The following is a 25,199-nucleotide window of genomic DNA, read 5'->3' as shown; positions in this document are numbered from 1 at the left end:
AAATCAACTCCGATCGAAACATATGTATTTCAATAAACCACCATATTGGCTGTGTCAAAGAAGATTTGCGTTCCAAACTAAAAATGTCAGCATATTTTCAGGCAAAAGTTTTTGATTTATTTGGTCCTCCAAATGATATTTGATTATCACTCAAAATTCTTGACTGTTTAATTGCACTGTACCCCAATCTCAAATAACATCTCACTCAACATACTACTTACATTAGCTTCGTTCCAGTATTTTTTTAATGATAAAAGTGTCAAAAGAGCAAACTGTCGAAAATGAGTCCAACACACACATTTTTCCAAAATGTACGGGAACGGAAAAATGGCAGGAACGTCAAAAAAATCTAGAACAAATGTCAAAGTCGGCGTGTCAGCGAATCAGAAGCCGGCAAACATGTTGCACATTTTTGCTCGCTCAAATTTGTCGTGTAAAAAGTTTCTAAAGAGAAAGCTATTCAGAGACAAGACAAAAAAACTCTGTACTAGCCTTTAGTTGACTTTTAACTTTTAAAAATTACAACATCAAAATACGATTCTTAGAACATACTAAAATGCGCAGACTCGCACATTTTATACACTCATTATTTGAACACATTCCGCTTAAATTAGCGACAAAACCCCTTTTCTTGGGATAGTTCGCAACTCTTAACAAAAGAACCCTTTCGCGTAGTCAATTAGTCGCTAAATTTAATTGCCATTATAATTTTGCCCTGCTACCTAAGTCGAATATTATTATATGCCGTTTAAAAAACTAAAACCCTTTATGATACAATTTCAGAATTTTATGACACTTCAAAAAACACGCCTACCTGAGAGCAACACATTTTACACCACAATTCTTGGAATCGCTAAAAAAACTACAGGAAAAGATGCAGACTTCGTTGTAGCGAAAAATACGCTAAAAAATTATGCAATAAAATTTTGGTTACGTTAAAAAACTGGTAAAGCATCGTCATGAAGATGTCAAAAAGTAACCCAACCCGTTTTTATTACCTCGTTTTATGGTCGAACCTGAACGGTTTTTATGGATTTATGGCATGTCCATAACGATGACAACGGCTGTCAATAGTGTTGTTAAAAAAATCATTTGTCTACATGCCTATGAACGTTAGAGCAAGGTTAACAAGTTGATTCCGACCGTCTTAGGGATCGGCATTTTCAACCGAAAGGATTGCACAGAAATTGCATGTTAACGAGTGAAAATACTACAAAAGATGACACAAAAATCACAACTTCTGGAAACCAAGAAACACTCGTAATGCTACGTCGACACATTTCCTACAAAAAGAGATTTCCCGAAAACTAAGGTCAAAGCCATAAACGAAGTTAGTAACTCTTTTTTATGACAGTTGCATTTAGAAGTCGAAAGTTACATGCAAATTTAATGATCGCAGTTATGCTGCTGCCTGTCCACCCTAAAAAAACACGGTTACAGGTCAGGTAAAAAACGCACCCACTAGTTTTTAGTTAGTGATTATGTTTGTTTTTTGAATCGAGTCCAGCGACGAAGCCCTTATATTGGCAAGGGGATTAGTAAACATTTGGATTAAACTAATCCATGTGGTTTTTTAATATTATAATCCGTAGATTAGTCGATTTTTAATGTTATATAGTATTTTTGGTCTTTCATTGATTGGATTGAATGAAAAAAGTAACAACATCCTTTTTAGGATTTGAGAAACCTTGTAACAACTCAAGTTTTCGCGGAATAATTATTTTCTTTAACTATTCATTAGGTTTGAACATGACTTCCGGTAGTTAGCCGATAGCTTTTATTGCTAGTGCTTTTTGTAATTTTTCTTTATTATAATTTATAATTATAATTAATATATTCAAATAAATAAATAAAGACTTCCGGTATTCATCACTAGTTAAGAACACTGCCATCCACAATAAGCTTAAAGTTACTTATCAAGTCCAATGTGAACATATTCGTCGATCAACTTTCCGTTAGAGTTACCCAGGGCCCACCTATAAGGTCATCCAGCAAGGTCAGCTGTTATCTACATGTGATGTCAAATACTATATTGTTGTGATTTGAAATTGAATAAAAATAATAGCACTCAAACAAAATCCTAATCAAGATAGAAAACAAAAATCAAATATACTTAGGACCGTTCTTATATCTTATCATTAAACTCATGTTTTGTTATTCCTTACTTTCGCATAACAAGGGTCTGTTACTACATCTTCCATTAACGTTATATAATGTAAAAATATGACAAAATCGAGCCAAAAAACAATATTCTTCAAGTTTATCTAATTCTGATTAGTTGATTTGAATTTGCGGTCAAATTTTCCTTGGTTTTGGTGTGGCCCAAGACTTTTTATCACACACAAAGTTCCTTTTAATTTATATGACACTTATTATTAAAGTAAACTTGTAAGAATAATAAACGGATTATCTGACCGATACCGACCAACATTTAAGTAGCGAAAGGTTGTAATAACGGGTCTTATTCTGGTGAATATATTAAGCAAGAATGGGTCGACGATAATCCTAATATGAAATCATAGAAAATTTGGTGGAAATTATGACTATAGGCTAAATACGTGTATTTGATTTTTCTGTACATATCGCTCATTTACTCAAAGAGTGACACATCTCAAAAAATCGAGTTTCGAGAAAAACACGTTTTAATTTGGCGATTGAAATTTGACTTCCCAACTTAAAAATTTTATTACACAAAAAATAAAATAACTACTTGGACCATCTTTTGTAAAGAGCTTAACAGATATCAGTGCTAAATTTCTGTGCAAGATCAAGCATGATTTGAAGTATTTTAGTGGTTCATAAACTCAAAAAACTTGTTTGTTGAATTATGTCAAACCCGTAGTAAATGAGCTGTATCCCGTTGAGTTTTAGAGATATCAACATGAAAATTTGACACAATATAAAATAGAGGTCTGAGAAAAAATAGAAATTGTTAATATTGAAAACGCATTTTTTGAGTTATGTCACTCTTTGAGTAAATGATCGATATGTATGTTGGTCGTACCGGCAATTTTCAGGCAATTCCTTTCATATTTTTCGTAATTGATATTATTTTTATTGCTTTGAAAACAAAACTTGCCGGAAAAGAATTGCCGCAAGAAAACTCGCCCAATGTAAATTGGGACATAGCTTATGCTGCTGCAAATGTATGCACATTAGTGTGACCCTAACAACAAAAATTAGTTTTTTGGAACTCCTGTACATGGTATATCAAAGTGAAAGTGGCTCAACTTTTGAAAAATAAAATATAATATTGTCAAAGGATAGTTTAAATGGAACATACACACACATTAGGACTACACACAGCGAAGGACCAGTGAACCAATTTTATAAAATTTCAAACCTGGTACTGCTGTGCATTCCACAGCTCCACTTTTGGTATTACTTCTCAACGATTGCAAGCCTAATAGAGGAATCTGATACCAGAGTTCCTACTATTGAAAAAATCTTTCATATTTTTTACTTACTTATTGAAGCCACTGTGAAGTTAAATAAAATGGAATTTGACATAATGATGTGTACGATAACTTTCCCAGCAATAACTACTCAGCAAGTTCCAGCAACCTCTCTCAATGAATTTTACTCTCTCAAACTCTCTCCAGGAAGAAAAATTGCAGAAAGTTATCGAACAACATTTTGTAAGAACTTGCAAGAAAATGTATTAAAACTGTTTTTTTTTTCTTTCGATATTTTAAACCAAATGGAACAAAAACACAATTTTTAAAATTACATTTTACTTATTTAAAGCAATAATCCCATCCACAACGCTTTAGAATCTAAAAATAATGTGCAATTGTGAAATTTTCTTGGTCAAAAATGTTAACATTTTAAGTTGTTTACATTGAACAGCTGATTAAAAGTCAGCTGCAAATTTTTGCGGGAGAAATTTTCCCAGCAAATATTGTTCTCAGTCACAGAACTGTCAAAAAATCTCTCTCAACTCGCTCCCATTGCTGGATAATTTCGTTGTCGAAAAGCATTCAGTAAAAATTTGTACGAATTTGTAAACATTTTTGGGTTATCGTACAGACCTAATAATTGCCATAGAATTAACGTTAAATAATCCCGATTTACATTACACGAGTTTAATTGCGGCAATTTTGCTCGTTCCTTTTTAAGCTTGCCTCTTGCGTTTATACAGACAAGTCTATTTCGTCAAGTTTTGTTACAAAACATTGGAAATAATGTCAAAAACGAAAAATATAAAAGGAATTGCCTGAAAATTGCCGGTTCGAGCAACTGCTTTCCATTTCCATTCCCTAACGTGTCTCTCCTACAAACTGAGACTTTCCGCAAATAAAAAAAATAAACGAACAACATTATGAAAAATACCAAAAAGGAAATATGTATTTGAACTAATAAGTGAGTTCCATAGCAGTTTACAGTACATTAGATATTGTTTTAGCGGTTGAAATCGCTAACAATGTTGTTATGAGTTTAACTCCATCTTTAAAAGCATTTTAACAATTGAGTTTTCCTATCTTCACATTTCTACCAATATCATGATTTCATCCCGGCGAAGGAAAAAATGTTCACTTGGAATTTTCAGCTTTTAGATATTATGTATATTTTTGGTGAAAAGCGAGCTGTTCAAATATCTAGTATTCTCATGTAAATGAGAATGCTACTTCTCATAACAAAATATTTGCAAGCTGCCAGCACGTTTCAACTAAGAACTAATTCATCCATTGGGTGAATACTCCAGAGTGCTCACCATCATTCAAAACTGACCGTCAACGTACTTTTACGACATTTTCTGGCAAATAAACACTTTTGTTTAGCTAAAAATTTTTGAAGTATAGTATTTAAAGTGTTATTTAGAGATTAGGAAAGTAATTATTCAGTTAGACCTCGATGATGGTCAGTTTGTACTATGCTATGCAATCATATGAGATACAATTTTTAAATTAATTTTCAATTCACATATAACAAAACTACTTACATATGTTGAAATACACATTACCGGAAAAAATAGATCGCACATGCTTTTGAAACTAATTTTTGTTCGTTCGCCCCTAGATGACATACAGACCTAATTCTTCCATATATAGTTAAGAAATTGTCATTTAAAATCATCGCTCTATATTTGCGCTAAGGCGAGTAAATCGATCCACAAAATTTGACAATTCGTGAGAAAAGGGGTAAATAATATATTTTTTATTGTCCTATAAAAATCAAAGACATACATAATTATAGTAATGTAAGGATATGGTGACATTTGTATGTAACAGTACATTATTTCAAAAATTTTATACGCATTTTACCAATTTTAACAATCCTTTTATAGCGATTTTTAATTACTTTTTGACTTTTACTTGTTCCCAAATCTAAAAAAAAGATGCAATTACAGTTGTAAACCACTATTTTCGAGACCTCGAGGAAAACTATTTTAATCAAGGGATATAATTGCTAGAAAAGCGTTGGACTAAGTGTATTGAAGTTTCAGGTGATTATATTGAAAAATAAAAATATTTTTGAAAAACTAACTATTCTTTTTCATTGATAGGCTAAGAAGTTTTCGAACCGCCCTCGTACCTTATTATCTGCTGAAGAAATGCAATGCCGTTTTTTAAATGATACTGAAATCAGAAAAATTACGAGTAACTAATAGACAGACCGCATGAAAATTAGGTTTATTTTGGGAAAATTATATTGATAGGCCTCTTTTCTGTATTTTAATAATTAAAAGAAATGGCCTTAGGATGTTTTTCATGCTCATGTGTCCTGTTTCCTGTTTTATGTGTCTCAAAACCACCAACAACAAACATTATGCCAGTTCATATTAAACAATTTACAAAAGTATAGTTGCAAACTAAGATCGTTTTCGCATAATTAAGATGGTGAGTTACAACTTTTTTAAGTCTGAAAGAAAATTGCCGTGTCTACGAAACATTTTTTAAAGAAACCCCCTAAATTCTGATTGCATTCGATAACTTGTGACAATTTCTCATATTTATTAGTTATAATCGGAATATGCTATGTATCCAATTTATGTATGTATTTACTATGTACATACATACACATCGGTATTCGATTTTATATCACAATCGAATCGTTTTAAGGAGCAGATAATGGATGTGTAATATTGGAACAATTTAATTTAAAAAATATATTTTTCTGCTTCCCCTCATTTTCTCCATTTCTCTTTAGCACATCACCCTCATAATTCCACACATTTAGGAAAATTACAATAGCTCAAAGTACCACCCTTTCGTTTCATTGAAATTGTCACAGCTACCTGCTCTCTTATGACCCTTCCCCTATCCTTACGCAGAGCAAAAGAGTGAGGTGATGACCGAAAAAGAGTTAGAACAGCACCCAACCCCACAGGTAGAAGAGAGAGAGGAAACACAAGGCTGTATACTGCATTGTAGGGGTGGATTGCCTGTCAATGAAATTGCAACGCAGGCGCGTAGGTGCTATAGAAATGTGTGTAGCTAGCCTGGGTATATAAACTGCGCCGTTTCCATTTCCAAATCAGTACACATCGAACATTGTTTAAGATAATACATCATCAGCCTACGCTGTTCGAAAAGAAATATTAGAAAATAGAACATCTAAAGTAGTTCTGCAATTCATACAAAAAACAGCATCATAAAATTCGCATCAAAGGATTATTCAACCAATTTGTTCTTGGATTACCTACCATATCTCAACATAAATACAACATGATGATTCACGAGAAATTGATGTCCGGTCAATTCCTGTTGGACTTAAAAAACGGTTAGTATTTTGAAAGTTCTCTTGCATGATGCTAATAAAGCCCAGTTTGGGTATATCTTGAATATTCATTACTAACTGAACTGTTCTCTTCTTTCTTGTTTCAGATCGCACTGGCCTACTACAAGCCGCCGCTGCAGCACACCATCACCAACAACAACCAATGCACTTGCAGCCACCATCTCCACCAATGCCTGCATTAGATTTATATTCGGCCTACGCCTACCAGCAACAGTTACAACAGCAACTACTGAACACAGCTTTGCCCCAGCAACATACTACTCCCCATGGAACTGAAGTTCTTGATTTGTCACGACGATGCGATTCCGCCGAAGCTGCCCGCAAGACCCCCTCCCCTTATCACAGCAACTCAAGTTTGGTCTCAGGATCTCCCGCTGGATCGCCCACATCAATTGTGTCCCATCAAGCTGCTGGCACGGTCGCAGCTGCTGCTGCTTCCCTATTACCCGCCAACTTGTTATATGCAGCCCAGTCACAACAGCAACAATCTCAAAATCCACTTTCTTCGGGCTTGGCTTCATTGTACCCCGGTTTATATTACTCCAATGGTATCAAACAAGAACCCGTCTCAACGACTCCACCACCATCTGCAGCCTTAGCCCAAAGCACAGTTCCAGCTACTGCGGGAAACAATCTCTTGCAAACATTTGCTGCCGCCGCGGCCGTTTCCATGAAACAGGATATAACTGAGCCTCATTCGCCACAGCAATCGCAGCAACCCAATGCAGCAACTACACCCACAAGCAGCACAAATATTTCTCTTCCCCTTGATGTTAAGAACACTCGTCCATTTAAAGCCTTTCCTCGCGACCCATTGGTTATAGCTGCCAATTTTGCAGCAACCGATGTTTTGTTGGACAATCCCCGCGTTGAACGATACACTGAATATCGCAAACGGGTCCTCGAACAAATTCGCAGTTCTAACGGTGGCTCACGCACTGTTACCAATCCAAAAATGCGTCGGACAAGCTCTCGCAGCGGCAGCATCCATGAAGGTTCATCCAGCAACAACAGTGAGAACGAAGAACGCCAGCAGTGTGAAGAATCCAGTGATTGCGATTCCAATTCCGGTAACGATACTCAGTCATCGGTCGCCAACAATACAAATGCCGCCCCCGCCAATGCTAACAACAATGCCCAAAATTCGGTGTCGACTTCGGGTGGCATAGTCAAAGATGCTGCATACTATGAACGTCGCCGCAAAAACAATGCCGCAGCCAAGAAGTCCCGCGATCGTCGTCGCATCAAGGAAGACGAAATTGCGATTCGTGCCGCTTACCTAGAACGCCAAAACATCGAATTATTGTGCCAAATAGATGCACTCAAAGCGCAGTTAGCAGCTCTGACATCGAAAATGTAAACCGATTGCGGTACATCTGCACCCCATTGCTCCTGCTTGCGTTGAACGCGTCAATTACAAAAGCCCATCTGTGACACAATCGTATATTTTACACATAACTGTACTTAGACTGTAGGCCTAGCTGTAGATCGGTTGACTGACTATACCCATATTAGGTTAGTATTATTATTGTCATATTAGGTTAATCTTGTAAATATATGCATATGTATGTACGTCTATTTAGTAGCATAAAAATATTTTTTATAAAATAAAAATGAAAAGAAAAATAATCTGATGTTTTAATATTAAGCGAAAAACTGCTTCCAAGGAAAGTAAGACGTACGATGCCAAAGATCCTAGGAACAGCGTTGTAAGCATTGGGTATTTTTTTCAAATTGGGGATTTATTTTTGGAAATGGGGACAAAAATGAAAAATTATTGGGAATTTTGAATTTTACCGACTTTTGTTGGTAACCTCAAAAAAGGTACAGAATTCCACTACTGGAAGATGAAAAAGAAATTGCAAACTAATTTTATTCTGCGAAAACGCCTCGGAATATCTACCATTGGAAGTCATGGATCTGCCAACTATTATGAGAGTTCAGAAGACTTATCGTCGGTGTCATGCTTAAGTGTTCCATATGCCATTTTTGACAATTTGAGTTACAGGTACCATTCAAAGTTTTCAACCCCGCTGAATTTCTAGTCAGTTTTACTCTATCTCTTATAGTTTTCGAGATACAGAAATGTCAATATTTTCCATATCCACTTTGGACGCAAAAAATCTGCTTTTTTGTTCCTTACCCATAAAGTCTGGCGTATGGAACAAAAGAACTTTGAACTTTTTTGTTCCATATCCATACCGTTTGGCGTATGGAACAAAAAAAAGACAAAAACGAATTGTTCATCACAAAAAATGATGGCGTTTGGAACAAAAAAATTACCCAATTTTGTCAAGTAACGAACAATGTGGCGTATGGAACAAATTGTTTTAAAGGACTGGTTTAAAAATTGAAGAAGAGTAGTTTTTAAATCAAGATATTTTAAAATGTTGTATTGTTATATGAAACTAAAATGTATTTTTGCTTAAATTTAACGCCTCCCGCTTAATAAAAGACATGTAAGATAATAAAAATGTCAGAAAATTAATTAAAATAAAATTCTATTGCCATTACCAATAGTTCAAAGAACGATTATTGATTTTTTTCGCATGAATTAAACGATGAAATAAGACAATAAAAATAAGCTAATAAAAATTATATTTTTCGAACGTGGAGGAGTCCACTCCTTAAATAAATGTAATGGAAACATATAACAATGGTCCCTAAAGCATTTATTTTCTACTGCAACTGTTTTATTGAAGCCCCCGAATTTTCAGCTCTACAGCAGTACTTCACATAACAGAAGTGGGACACAATTGATCAAAAGTGTGTTTGTTAAAATGTGACAAAAATTGTTCCATGTGACACAAATTGCCAAAAACATGAAAAAAGATCCTATGGAACAAATCAACAACCTTTTGCATTTATAAAAATTGGTCATAGCTTCTAGACTATAACAGATATCTGAATAAAATAAACTCCTAATATATTCTTTGAGTTTAGTTAAGTGGAACTGAGTTCTTAGAGTATTGGATTTTTGCATCACATCTCGCCTCTATGCATTATAGGTAATTTGCCCAGTTTTTGAGGCAAAAAGTCGATTTTGAAACTTTTGATAATAATAGTTTTTTTAGTGGGCATTGAAAAAAGAACGTGTCCAAATTTATTAATACGAATGACATTTTTCAAAATAGCGCCATTATCGCGGTTTAAGTTGCAGTCAAAGTGAGGAACTAAAAAAAAAAGGAAATTGTAAGGCATATTTCAATGTATTTGAAACCGCGGAAAAATAAACCAAATATAAATATATGTAAAATGGAATAGATTGGCAATTGCGAGAGGAATTTATTTAATATATAATATAGCTTACACATTTTTTATTTGTCAATTTATTTTTTTTTAGTTTTCTTATACTCACTTCACATAGACTTGGCCGTGTTTATGCCACCTACAACGCATTACTGAAAGTCTTGAGATTTTATTAGGTTACTTCTCAATAAAAATTCTTAAAATTGTTGAAGTTTGGTTTGAGGAAATAAATAATAAATGTAAAAAATATTGTTGCTTAAAATTTCATTGCAAGTAAAATAAGTAATGGCGGCAAATTGTTCGGTATATCCGTGGTTTTCTATAAACGGTGCGGCAGTAGTAAGCTTTATTTTGTCTCTCTATTACATATTAATCATTGATACGGTTTAATGGAGTACTAAACTCGTCTTTATTAACGTACATATATTCAAAAAAATATACAAAACAGTAGTAACAAATTAATTGGAAAATCTACCCGCGGGGACAAAATTTTTTGTTACTTACTACAGTGACCGTTTTCAACAGTTTGTTGTGTATAAGAAAACTAATAAAAATGGCATTGGATAAAATAGCTTTGTTCGTTATATACGTAGTTGCTTATAACCGTTGTTCGTTATATCCGAATTTATCTGTAAAAATCTTTGTTTTATCTCACTTTTACACATAAATAATTTTAAACGTTAAAAAATCCTTTAATTCCGCTGTATTAATTTTTGTCTCAAAAACAAGGCAAATAACCTATAGTGCTATGGACTAAAACATTAACTTGAGTTTTTCTCGAATCAGGCAAATGGCGTATGGAACACTTAAGCATGACACCGACGTTATGCCGAATGTCTTAAACGCTTGTGAATACCAATGCTTAAACGTATACCTACGAATATGAATATTTTTAAAACTAATGGTCTATTTCACTAAGACGATTCGAATTCAAATTCGTTCGAAATACTACCAAACTTCTGTTTTTTGAAAAATATTTGCTTCATTTGTGTTTTCAATCAAACAAAACTTTTCCACACTAACAGAAGTTTGGTAGTAATTCGAGTGAATTTTAATTCGAATCGTTTTAGAAAAACAGGCCATTATTTTCCACCTGAAATTGTGTAATACATTTTCTCATTCGGTTTAATTTTCTGTAATGGAATTCTGTAACTCATTTTTGGAGTTACCGAAAAACATCACTAAAATTAAATGCTTATAATTTCGGTAATTAACGAACTTTTTCAGTAAATTAACAACCAAAATAAAATTATTGGTAAGTCCCTGTTTAGACACACAAATTTCTCGGGAAAGTAAATTCAGTTTTTAGGCAATAGGGGGTAGGAAAGAGTATTGAGGAGCTCTTTCCTCTCCGCTCTCTCCCAAACAACTCAATTTACTTTCCCGAGAAATTTGTGTGTCTAAACACAGACTAAAACCTACCGAAATCAACAGTGTTGTCACTACTGGTCACTCTTATTGGGCCGATGGGCTAGTTGGTGGTTAAGGGAACTTGTTTGCTTAGTCTGTGTTTAGACATACAAATTTCTCGGGAAAGTAAACTGAGTTTTTTGGGAGAGAGCGGAGAGGAAAGAGCTCCTCAATACTCTTTCCTTCCCCCTATTGCCTAAAAACTGAATTTACTTTCCCGAGAAATTTGTGTGTCTAAACACGGACTTACCGACAAAATTCGGTAAAATAAAAACGCAAAATTGTGAATGAAAAGTATGAATAAAAGTTGGCAACACTATTGCCATCGGTAGGACTATTGCCATAGGTACCCTGCAAGAAGTTTGCATCCGCGGATGCAGTTGAATCACTACAAGTGTACAGTACAAATGCCGTTGGTCGATGGTCAGACTAGCAAGGTTTCTTGAAACCAATTTCGGTAAAGTTTCTTTTCAAGTTTCGTTAGTGTCCACACACGTTAACGTGAAATTTAAGATTTTTGCGTGTCCTCTTTATTTTACCATTCGCGTTTGTTGTGTTTCTCATACCAATAAAAACAAAAAAAGACATAAATAAACCAAAAAACAACATAAAATAATTAACATTAATAATTAAATTAATATTAATAGTTAAATTTTCACTATTTCATTAATTAAATGTTTTTATTAAATCTTTTTATGTTTGTTTTGTTGTTAACGTTTGCTTGAAAAAATAAAAATGAAAGAAACTGGAAGAAATAATCTTGCAACGAAAAACAAGAAGAGGCAACATAACAAACACAGAAAACCATGTACATGGGTTTCACTACTTCATACCCCTCGCCTATAAACTTGACGTCGCCATGTTGAAATCGTGCTAGTCTGACCATCGACTTGGAGTACATCTTTTTCTACCCAGCAAAAAGTTTGCATTCGTGGATGCAGTTTAATCAGTACAAGTGTATAGTACAATTGCCGGTGGAGTACATCATTTCCTATGAATTCACTTTTGAATTTTACAAGAGAGCGCGCAGCTAGGATGCACTCCATTTTGCTTCCACAGCACACAGCTAGGATGCACTCCATTTTCGATCCAAATCGCAGCTTAAGATGAAGTGCTTTAGATTGAATTTATATTCATTCTTCGGATTGGATTTTTAATCAGTCTAAAGATGCAATTAAAATGCAAGCCATTTCGAAATATCCCAAAATAAATAAAATGCATTTATTATTTGTGTAAAACAAGAACTCAAAGAACTTTATTATATTTATAATATAAACACAAATTTATTATATAAACACAAATTAAAAACAAAAGTTTCCATTAAATTCAACCACATTTGAGCTTACTTCCTCCGTTCTCAATTTAATCCAAGCGCATCTGATTTTGCTTCATCATCCAAAAGGGTTTTTATGTTGCCTTCCCATCACTAGTTCAGCTTTCGAAATGGACCCAACACCGCTCCATTAAAAATTTCCGTCGTGAATTACCGCAAATATGTTCGCAACTTAAGTTTTTATTTCTTTATTTTATAGCACTGTATACATTCTTGTTTGTCTTTTGAAGAAATGTGTAGGGATCAACCAACTGGTTTTTTTTCTGTACAGCAACTGCTTATAAAATGTATCGAACGGAGTGCATTTTTCATAACTCTGTTGGACTACATCGAAAGATATTGTTAAATCATAACTCCAATTGCACAACTTCCAACATTTTTGCTGGGTATGAATTCACTTATGAATTTTACAAGGGAGCGCGCAGCTAGGATGCACTCCATTTTCGTTCCAAATCACAGCTTTTGATGTGGTGTTTTGGATTGAATTTAAAGGCACTCGTCGGATTGCATTTTTAGTCAGTCTAAAGATGCAATAAAAATGCAAGCCATTGCGAAATATCCCAGAATAAATAAAAAGCATTTATTATTTGTGTAAAACAAGAACACACAGAACTTTATTATATAAACACAAATTAAAAAAGTTTCCATTAAATTCAATCACATTTGAACTTACTTCCTCCGTTCTCGATTTAATCCAAGCGCATCCGATTTTGCTTCATCATCCTAAAAATGTTATATGCTGCCTTCCCATCATTAGTTCAGCCTTCGACATGGACTCCACTCCATTAAAAATTTCCGTCTCGTGAATTACCGCAAAAATGTTCGTAACTTAAGATTTTATTTCTTTATTTATAATAAATTCTTAGAAATGTATACACTCTCTCTTATTTTTAAGGCCAAAGAATATGTGTGTTCGTTTACTCAAAATTTATACAAATTGTTACTGGATGTTGTTCGTTTACTCTACAGTACAATGCAAAAGAGCTTAGTCGATTGCAAGAAGTTGCTGGACTTGTACAAATTTGTACAAATTATTGAGTAAACGAACACACCTAATAAATGATTTAGCCAGGGGCGGGTAGGGATCAATCAACTGTTTTTTAGGGATCTCTAATTCAACGGAGTGCATTTTTCATAACTCACTGTGGACTGCATCGAAGGATGTTGGGAAATCATAACTCCACATGCACAACTTCCAAAATTTTTTGCTGGGTATATTTTGCATTTGTATTATGCCTTGTTCAGACTGACGGTAATTCGCTCTCTATTCGTTGTTTGACCCCAAATTACAAATTAATTACTTACAGCCTGTTTCTGTGCGTCGAAAGAAGAATGTGTGCGAAAGAAACACGTCCAAACTCTTGTGTGTTTTTCAAATTTGTTTTTTGTTTTGAAGCAAAAGCAAAGATAAAATGATTTCGAAAACTAAAGTTCGGGCGTGTTTCATTTGCACACATTCTTCTTTCGACATACAGAAACTGGCTGTTAATTTTCTACACAAAATAGTGTGGGCGAACAATCATTTTTATACTTTGTTCAGTTTTAATTGCTCGCCGAAAGACGATAAAATATGTCGCATCTCTAACAAATGAGAGTATTTAACGAAATAAATTAATTATGACAGGCAAAATATAAAATGTAAAAATGTATTAAAAACACAAACATCTGTAGAAAAACTGAAAACATGAATGAAAAGTAATCGGTTTAACGATTGGTATACATTCAAAGCATAGTACATTTTGCCTTCTCTTCATTGGGGTTACATTTCTTGTCCAAATTCGCGTACAAATCTAGAAACTAAAATCAAGCGCCTGTCGGAAAGTCTGTTTACCAAAAAGTTATTTTGGCAGGTCTCTCTCTCATTAGTTTTAAAAATAGAAAATTTGAAAAATGTATTGAAAACATCAGAATTTTAAGAAAAAGATGGAAAACACGAATGAAAAGAAAAGAATAGAATTTAATATAAAATATATGTTTGAAGGAAGGACAATAATTTTTTCAGTTCATATAAATTAATTTTACACGTCTTTATACCCTCAGCCTTTAGGCCAGGCCTGCTCAGACACATACAAACACATTTTGTAATTGTGTTGGTTTGTCCCAACCCAGTTGTTCAAGAAATAGCAATTGTCTACTTTGACATAGTTATGTAACTAGTTACTCATTGATCCTAGTTACTTTACACCCAAAAATGGGACACAAAAGAACGTATAGCCTGCTTTTGTCAGTGGAAATGGGCTTCCCTACATATCATGTCAATTCACTAGTTACATGTAATGCGGCGTGTAATATATTGACTATTTTATAGACTACCGATGGATAGTGTAATCAACAATGTTTTTTGTAATCTCTTTTCAACATTATTTATTTTTTTAACAAAATAGAAAAAATTTTGTGACAGTTTGTTTATTCATAATTAAAAAACGTATTTTGATGCGGTTGTAGTGCAAGATGTAAAAAGAGAACGTGTTACGAGCTAAATCATAGAAAGGATGAATAATTTAAGAAGAACATTTATAATATATCTGTGGTAGGTATTGATACATATAATTATCGCGTCATTTCATTAAACTTCTTTACATTTTATTTCAGGAACTTTTGAATGCTCTGAAGGTCACACGAGAAAAACATTCCAAGTTCCAAATAAACATAAGTCGCTGTATCAAGTAGTCACACACAATTTCCAGCATCAAGGATCAAGATGTATACAAGATTATATTGTCCTTTGTAAAATTTTTGCACTCCATGTAAAAAAATAAAATTTTTCTGACTTCAAGTTACTAGTAATTTTGGCTATCATTTCCGACTACCGAATTGACTAGTTACTGGTAATGCAATGAAGGGACAATTGGGTTTCCTAAGACAATCGATTTGACTGGTTACTGGTAATGCAGTGAAGAGACAATTGCTTTCACACGGCTATCGAATTGGGTGGTTACTGGTAATGCAGTGAGGGGACAATAGACCCCTTCCTATGACATCCCCATGTTAAATTCACCAGTCTATAGCATTGCGAGTAGATTGGTTGGTAACTAGGGGTGTTTACCAGTAGCCAGCAAAATTGCTAGTTATTCCCTAGTTACCCGAACAACTGGGAATTTACATTAGACGAGTTTACTTGCGGCAATTGTCTGTTTGATGGAGAGAGAGGTGAGGTATATGGTAACCCTTTGCCTCTCAACACCCTCTCTCACCCACAAACTGACAATTGCCGCAAGTAAACTCGCCTAATGTTAGTCCCAATTTACATTAGGCGAGTTTACTTGCGGCAATTGTCAGTTTGTGGTTGAGAGAGGGTGTTGAGAGGCAAAGGGTTACCATATACCTCACCTCTCTCTCCATCAAACTGACAATTGCCGCAAGTAAACTCGCCTAATGTAAATTGGGACTAAATTGGGACTTTTGAAATACACAAATTTCAATTTTCCTTTGTCTCTCTGTATACTGTGAGAAATATCGTAACAGTTTTTTTTTATTTTATATTTCAAAATATAGAGTAGAATAATTATTTTATTTTGACCAAATGTGACTGTTGATGTTATAATTTGTTGCAAATCAAGTTCGTGACAAACCAAAGTGCGTTGACAAACCAAACACTCTAATTTGCCGTAAAAATTTTAGGCAAATAAAAACTCATATTCAGTATCTTCATTCATTTTTTCAGTGTACGCATATAAATTCATAGACAAATTCGAAAACAGAACCTTCCTCATTGAATGTTCAATAGAGACTGATTTTTAATTTTGAAAATATTCAAAACAAAAACAAAAGCTCTCTTTTTAAATTGTGTGTGTGAGAAAATTGACACACACCGACAGCTCAGGTGCGCACCTTGAGCAGGCCTGCTTTAGGCTATGAAGGGTATATACACTTTCATACGGGCAAAATGTGCCTCATCGAAATAATGGTTTTAGACCCCAAGTATGTTTGGACGAAATGTGTTTCAGACAATTTGGAGTCGATTGAGCAATGTCCGTCCGTCTGTCTGTCTGTCTGGCTGGCTGGAGCGCACGATAACTATCGAAGGGATGAACCGATTCGGTTCACATTTTGGCTTTCGTAATATTTTGTCCAAACTTAGTTTAAGTTCGAAGATGAGCTATATCGGTCCACTCCTTCCGGTACCTCCCCCACCAAAGTTCGAAAGGGTGTAACCGATTTGGTCCATACTTTGCCCATCGTGGAGCGTGTACCAGACTTAGATCAGGTTTTAATATGGACTCAATCGGTCCACTCAGTCGGGTACCTCCCACACAAAATTTTGGAAAAGTTCAGTTTAGGAACATCTCTCGAATCGCTTTGATTTTTGCTTTAGCAACTCGTATTCACTGCCCTCCATACGACGGTATAAGTTTCATCAGGGGCAAGTCCATACTTCCTGAGAAAATAGCCTGAAAGTTGCAAAAAAAAAACCCTATGACACCGTGTGAGGAGGTTGGAGGGCAAAATAACTCTCGAACAGGTCTGCCGATTCGGTCCAAAGTTTGGCCTTAGTAATATTTTGTCCAAACATAGTTTAAGTTCGAAGATAAGCCATATCGGTCCACTCCTTCAGGTACCTCACCCACAAAAGTTCAAAAATGTTCGGAAAAATTGTGCGTACGATAACTCTTGAAGAGAGTGGGCGAATTGGTCCATACTTTACACATCCTAATATATCTACCAGATATAGATCAGGTTCAAATATGGACTATATTTGTCCACTCCATCCGGTACCTCCCACTCAAAATTTCGGATACATGTTCACTTTAAGACCTGCTTTCGAATCACTTTGATTTTTGTTGAAGCAACTTGCATTGCTGCCTCAATTGCGATGGTAAAAGTTGTTTCAGGGGCAAGTTCATACTTCTTGAGCAAACATCCCTGAAGTTCTAAAAAACCCCTATGGTACCATATGTAGTGGCTGGAGATCCATTCTTTTTAGTATCTCCTCCGCAAAACTTCTGATATTAAATCCTAATCAACATTTTTGTCAGTTCAAACGCCCAAAATTTTTAAAACTCCCTAAATACATGCGTTTTTTGGAAAAAAATTGTTTCAATATACACAGGCTGAGGGTATATCTCTGTCGGCAAAGCTGATACTTTTTTACTTGTTTGGTTGTAATTTTCTCTAAAATCAGTAAACAAAAAGTGTGCAAGTGCAGTGTGCAGTATGTTGCTATGAATAATGTAGAAGTTCGTGTGAACTAGAGTTGTACAATCTAGTTCATTTGAAAGATCTAGTTCAATCGTTCAGCTCTTTTCACTGAACTAGTTCAGTAATCTAGTTCATAGTTCACTATCCAGTTCAATCATTCGGATCAGAATCGTTCACCGGCTCATAATCCCTTAGTCGATGGTCAGACTAGCACGATTTCAACATGGCGACGTCAAGTTTATAGGCGAGGGGTATGAAGTAGTGAAACCCATGTACATGGTTTTCTGCGTTTGTTATGTTGCCTCTTCTTGTTTTTCGTTTTTTCTTCCATTTTCCTTCATTTTTATTTTCTCAAGCAAACGTTAACAGCAAAACTTACATAAAAAGATTTAATAAAAACATTTAATTAATGAAATAGTGAAAATTTAGCTATTAATATTAATTTAATTATTAGTGTTAATTATTTTATGTTGTTTTTTGGTTTATTTATGTCTTTTTTTGTTTTTATTGGTATGAGAAACACAACAAACGCGAATGGTAAAATAAAGAGGACATGCAAAAATCTTAAATTTCACGTTACCGAAATTGGATTCAAGAAACCTTGCTAGTCTGACCATCGACTTACTTGATGAAAACACACACATACACCAAATAGCAACAAACCATGGTACAATGAAGTAGAGGTAGGCCAGGTATGAAAATCACTGAGAAATGACACCCTTCAGCCATGGCTTAAAACGTCAAATGGCATGGTAAAATAATAATGGTAGATGTACCTGCATAGCTATCCCGTATTACAAAAACATATGGAACTTAGAGCTTCACTTTTTATATGTTAAAAGTGCCATATAGTGTAAAAACATTTCTTTAGCTAGGCTCCAGAATATTCTTGTTGGAAAAGTGTTCAAAAAATAGCAAAAGTTCTTCCCAAACTTATGACAATGAAAAAATGTCATTCAATTATTTTCTACTTGACAAGTTTGGCTAATCTGACATCGTGATTGCTGGCATCCGATTTGCTGATAAATGTCAGCAGAATTTTTACAAAAATGTTAATTTTTACATTCCCGTACTTTTGGAACAAATTTAAATTAATATCAATATTTGATAAATTGTTCATTCGTAAGTTTTGCTAAAAAATCAACAATTTTATTTTGCCACGCGAATACACATTGTTTGTCCTTGTTGTCAATTTTAAGATATAGTGTTACAGCAGAAGTTTTTTGTTGGAACAATTCAGCGATACATCTACCTTTATGATTGCATAATGTCAAAAACAGTACAAAATGTCAACCCTGCTTTTGACAGATTAGGCCATAAAAAGAAAAAAATTGTAATCAGCTGTTAGCTGTGGCCTACCTTTACTTTATTCTACCATGCAACACACATTAGAATAGTATAATTAAACTACAAAAACATTAAATTTAGATATTTTATTCCATTCATAAAGAAAGATTAAGTTTGCATTAAGTTTAGAATAAAGCGTCCTTCGGAAAAATTGTAATTAGAATTTCATTTAAGTGGTTGGCAAAAAACCTTATGTTGTGTGTCATGGTAGAACAAATATAAGGTAAAGTTAATACTACAACAAATACAACTCGAACAACAACCACAAAGGAATTTGTTTTTGTTTGTAACGTTACTGCCAGTTGTATTTGTAAACAAAACAAGGAAATGTCTATAAATTATTGGAATTTAAAAAACTAAAAATTTTTCACATTTGGTTGAATATTTTCGAAAACATGAATGAAAATTCGTTACATTTTTAATTTTTATGTTTCCACATCATTCCACTAAATGCATAAATTCTCGCAGAAAGTAGATTCTTGCAGAAAAGTTTGGGGTCGCTGGAAATTCATAGAAAAAGGAGAAGCTGTTTCAATGGTTTGTTTTAGAAATCAAAGAAGCACATGTTTATTAGGGCTTTATTTTTTTAAATTTTAACAAAATACCTCACATATTAACAAACGTTGTATCGCCTCTAAAAGCGGGCATTTACTGCGCGGCTTATCGTTCATATCATTGATATGAAGAAGTCTTTCTGGGAAATGGTTTTTCCGAATGATATATTTTTTATTCTCAATAAATATATGTCGAGGAAGAATCGCAGATTAATCATCTGGAAGATCTTCAGAAGATCAACATGTAAAGAAAAATTAAAAAAAGAATAGAACAATTGTATTTTGTTTCTTTTCTTGGTTGTTTAGTTTTCTGCTTTGTTATGGTTTTTAATTATTCCTTTATGTTGTGGTTATTTGTTATAGGCACTGTACTCAGTACTGTTTCCTCAGTCATTATGTTGTCTTTTGGTTAAACTTGGCAAAACCTGGACATGTGTGGTTTGTTAATACTCATAATATTATACGTGCCATTTATATCAAAGTTCTGTAGAAAGTGTATATGAGAATTATATGCAACAAAATCAAAAATGTTAGTAACAATTATCTGTTGCTCTTCCAGAAGAGTCTTCTGTGATTCCCAACGGCGATCATTTGAAAAATGTAAGAAAAAAATGTAAACAATCACCCAATGATCGCCGTGGGGAATCACAGAAGATTAATCTAAGCGAACAATCTTCCAAAAATTGAAAAAATGTTGGCAGGGTATAAACGTATAAAATGTCATATGAAATTTGACACTAACGTTAGAACCCAGTTCAGTCAGCTGTGTATTGCTGCTACCTTTTCTTATTCTACCATGGTTGTGTGTGTACAAATTATAACTGCGAAAACCTTTGTATGTGTTTCTTTTTATTTTTTTCCTTCTTTTCTATCCAAAACAAGACACATGGAATAGGTAATGGATTCGATATATTGGGATATGTTATGTCATACATGTTCTTTATTTAGATATTACTTTTATTACAATGGTGGTTGACACTTCACATTGATCCAAAACATAAAGAAAATCCTTACATTACGAAGGCATCACATAACACAGAAGACTGCGTCACTTTGTGAATCGTTCGTTCGTTGATCGTTCTTCGTGGATCTTTCGGTCGGCGCCCAGTGAACTATTGAACTATAATGAACTACATCCACTGATTTAGTTCATACGCTCCTTTCCATGAATCGTTCAATTGAACTAGTTCGTTCATGAACTATACAACTCTAGTGTGAACGGGTTAATTCGTGTACGTAAAACCCCAGTTAGACTATACATTTATAACATGTTTAAGTGCATTATCTCGATTTATTTGACATATATTGTATGAAAATGACAACTTATGGGCCGATTCCGTACAGCGAGGCGAGTCGTGTCGCGTTGCCAAATGCAATTTTTAGATTCCGTACGGCAATATTCGCCTGACGCCGTCAAATTTTGTCGCCGTATTGTTCATTTTCCGGCGACAACAAATTAGCTGTCGCCGTTTATTTTTACTAACGAATAAAAATGAAAAAAAATAAAAATAACTTGTTATCGACGATTATTTTCTATCGCTGTACGTAGTGCATTTTTTAAATTTTGTCACAGAGACGATAGACGACGCGACATGACTCGCCTCGCTGTACGGAATCGGCCCATTAAATCGACTGGATTTACTAAATTTACCATAGTCTAAACGTACTATAATTGTGTGAGCAAAAACTCAAGGTCTGTTCCTTTACTTTTAAAAATGGTAACAGTGGCAAAAAAATGGTAAAAGTGGTGAACTGCTCTCATATAAATTGTATTTATTCTAAAGTAAAGGAACGCTTTGCAGGTTAAAAATGGTAAGAAATGGTAACCTCTGGCACGTAAAGGAACAGAGCTTCAATTAAAGCACTGGTATGAACATGACATTGTATGTTTACACAAGACGGACTGTCTGCAAATACAACTCTGATTTACTAATACATACTGTTACGGAATTAGATTTAACTAATGTCCGTGTAGACGTTGTTTTATTCCCCGATACGATTTGTGCCAAATAAAACAGGGTTCGTTTTAGATTACGTTTCTACAATGCTTTATTTATTTTATTACACTTATTCGAAACCGACTTTAATTACTAAGCACACAGCAAGTCTCTAGTTAGCACGCAGCTATTCCTTAACCGATCTGTTCAGTTCAACGCTTAAAACACAACTACTTCGTCATTGCCAGTTCCCCTGTATTTATACCCCAAGGTCTCCCTGGTCTAGAATTATCCAGAGAGTCTGGCAACACCTCGAATCTGTGCAACGAACACACAGACGCACATTCGCACTAAGCGAACAACCATACTCACATACATACATGGGGGAATACAATTGGAAGACAAGCACAGTAATGACGTAACTACAACAACAAACAAATACACGAAATACAAGAAGTAGAGACTAAACGATAATTACATGATTATGGCAAGACATTAATAAAAGGTAAAGTAACATCTAGAATAATGAAGAGAGTTCTACATGGTAGTTGTTGTTGCTTAAATAAAGTAACTGCGTAGTAAAAATTTTACGTTACAATTCAAATTTTTAAATTAACGGAAATTAAACTAAATTAACCTAAACCTATCAGTTACATTCGTAACAATACAAACATTTGGCTAGTTGCCTCGGCACTGTCTGGCAGTGATGCCAGATTTGCCGATTTATTGGCATTTTGCCGATTTTTAGTCCAAAAAAAATAGAAATGCCGATTTTTACCCTTAAAATGCCGATTTTTAGTTAAGGAAACTTGTTCACATGAAAATTGTGGTTGCTAGGTTTGGTACAATAACAAAGTCAACTATATCGTCAAGAGTAGTTTGATTAATAATAATGAAATTTTTTAACATATAAAAACAGTTTGAAATTTCTTGATTACCAAAACGTGTACTTCAGTATATACGCCAAGGAAATTTGTCAAAAAACGAAATTGTCGAAAAGTGGGTTAGTTAGCGGAAATAATTAAAAACTGCACAAACTTTTACATTGAACTTTGCGGTCAGATTTTGAAGCGATTTAATTTTGAAAATAAATTTAAATGCCTAGCTTCAATAAATTAAAGTTTTATAATAAATGACACACAAGATTAATTTTTCGACATTATAAAGGAATACGAATGCTTTATAAACATAAACGAAAAGCAAGAATCACGCGAACTTTCACGTTTAAATTTCAGAAATTTGTTTAAAGATAAAAACGTAGAGTTGCTAGAATTTTGGTCATTTCTGTGGGTCATCGTATAACTTTTGGAATCGTTGAATTAATATGTGCAAATTCTGAACCATTATTTCCTATTTTGTCGAAATTTATTAAACATATTTTAGTCTTGCCAAATTCTTCAGCAAATGTGAAAAGAGTTTGTAGCCAAGTAAATTTAAATAAAAACAAGTGCCGAAATCGATTAGTTAGGGACTCGATGGAAGGAATTCTCTTTACTAAAGACTACTTTAAATTATATAACTCTAACTGTTATAATGTTGTCATTAAAAATGATTTGTTACAAATATTTATTACAGAAATTGAATTTAATTGTAAACCAAAATTTCAAAATTCCAATACAACTAGTAAGAAAGTGTCAGTCGGCTTTGCTGACAGAGGTATACCCTCAGCCTATGTGAATTGAAACTTTCTTTTTCGGACAGATCGAATGTTTTTAAGGTCTTTTCAGAATTTTGTGGCCATTTTTAGGCATTTGAACTTGAAGAAAAATGTGGATTAAAATTTAAATTCAAAAGGGTTGTGGAGGTGGTACTTAAAGGAATGGACCGACATGAGAGTTATATCTTTCCGATAGATATCACGCCCACTAGTCATTTCAGTGGGTCATCGTATAACTTTTGAAATCGGTTGATCAGTTCGAGAATTATCGTGCTCTACAGCCACTATATTTTGTGCCATAGGGGTCTTTACACCTCTCGGGCTATATTCTCCTGAAGTATGGACATGCCCCTGAAAAAGCTTTTACCGTCATAATGGAGGCAGCGTATACAAATTGTTGGAACAAAAACCAAAGCGATTCGAGAGCAGGCCCTAAACTGAACTTATCCGAAATTTTGTGTGAAAGGTTCCCGAAGTAGTGGACCGATTGAGTGCGTATTGGAACCTCATCTAAGTCTAGTAGACATTTCACGATGTGCAAAGTATGGACCAAATAGGTTCCTCCCTTCAAGGGTTATCGTACGCACAAATTTTTCAAACATTTTCGAACTTTTGTGGGAGAGGTACCTGAAGGAGTTGACCGATAATGCCCATCTTCGAACTTAAACTAAGTTTGGACAAAATATTACGAAAGCCAAACTTTAGAAAAAAATCGTCTCATCCGTTCGAGGGTTATCGTGCGCACCAGTCAGCCAGACATACAGACTCCAAATTGTCTGAAACACATTTAGTCCAAACATACCTGGGGTCTAAAACCATTATTTCGATGAGGCACATTTTGCCCGTATGAAAGTTTATATACCCTCGTTAGCATAAATGTGGAGGGTATATAAACAATCACTTTATTAATTATCATCTTAAGACAATTTTGTATACGTTTTGTTTAGCTTGACTGAATTGAAAATATATTGATCTCATACACGTACTTATAAATATATGTATATGTACTACTTATGCATATGGTAAAACCATTTATTTTCATACATATTTCGAATTGTTGCCTTGGTTTATGAATTGTTAATTGTTTTGTTGTACTTAAAATGTTATTTTTTAAACTTATGCTTATTAAATAAAGCGATAATTTGAAATGAAATAAATGTTTTTTTAATTTGCCGATTTTGAAAAAATTTTGCCGATTTTGGCACCCGAAAAGTGCCGATTTTCGACCAAACTTATCTGGCATCCCTGCTGTCTGGTAATTTTCGTAAACAGAAAAATTGGACATTTTTGAACAAATGAAAACAAATCTATTTCAAATAACAAAAAAGACAGCAGGGGCTCAATTCTGTTTCTATGAAAATGTGAAATGAAAACTTTTATAAAGGAAAAAACTGTCAAATGAAAAAATTATAAAGGAAATATTTTTCATTTCAAATTTTCATAAAATAAGAGTCCAGCCCCAGGACTGGGATGCAACTAAACAAAAACAAAATATGTGAACGGAAAACAAAAAGAAATCGACGATTTTCATTCATAATTTTACAACTGGTTTTGCAGTTGTCTCGACGCCTACGTCACACTGGCAAGTTTTGAGTTTTTGACAATCAATACATGTATTCAACTGTCCTGTCATGTGTAAACGCAGGGTAAGGCATGGTAGAACAATATAAGGTAAGAGCAATACCCAGTTGACTGAACTGTAGTGCGATTCTCTAACACATTTTTTGAGTTACCGACAAAAATCGGTAAAATTAAAACGCAAAATTATTAATTAAAAGTTCAAATAAAAGTTGACAACACTCTTGCTATCGGTAGAACTTTGCGACTACTTT

The 25,199-nt window shown here is 34.2% G+C and overlaps 1 protein-coding gene across 1 annotated transcript; it reads left to right on the top strand.

The window, feature by feature from the left end:
- Positions 1–6,392: 6,392 nt before the first annotated feature.
- Positions 6,393–8,227, top strand: gt (transcription factor giant). Its single transcript, XM_073974349.1, has 2 exons — positions 6,393–6,723; positions 6,828–8,227. The coding sequence occupies exons 1-2, from the start codon at positions 6,669–6,671 to the stop codon at positions 8,099–8,101; spliced, it is 1,329 nt and encodes a 442-aa protein (XP_073830450.1). The 5' UTR covers positions 6,393–6,668; the 3' UTR covers positions 8,102–8,227.
- Positions 8,228–25,199: the final 16,972 nt, after the last annotated feature.

The sequence above is a fragment of the Musca autumnalis genome, unplaced genomic scaffold (assembly GCF_047663935.1).
Source record: "Musca autumnalis isolate F117 unplaced genomic scaffold, ASM4766393v1 scaffold_3, whole genome shotgun sequence".
Taxonomy (NCBI): Eukaryota; Metazoa; Arthropoda; class Insecta; order Diptera; family Muscidae; genus Musca; species Musca autumnalis.
The sequence above is the reverse complement of the archived record's forward strand: the minus strand, read 5'-3'. Positions and strand labels throughout refer to the sequence as shown.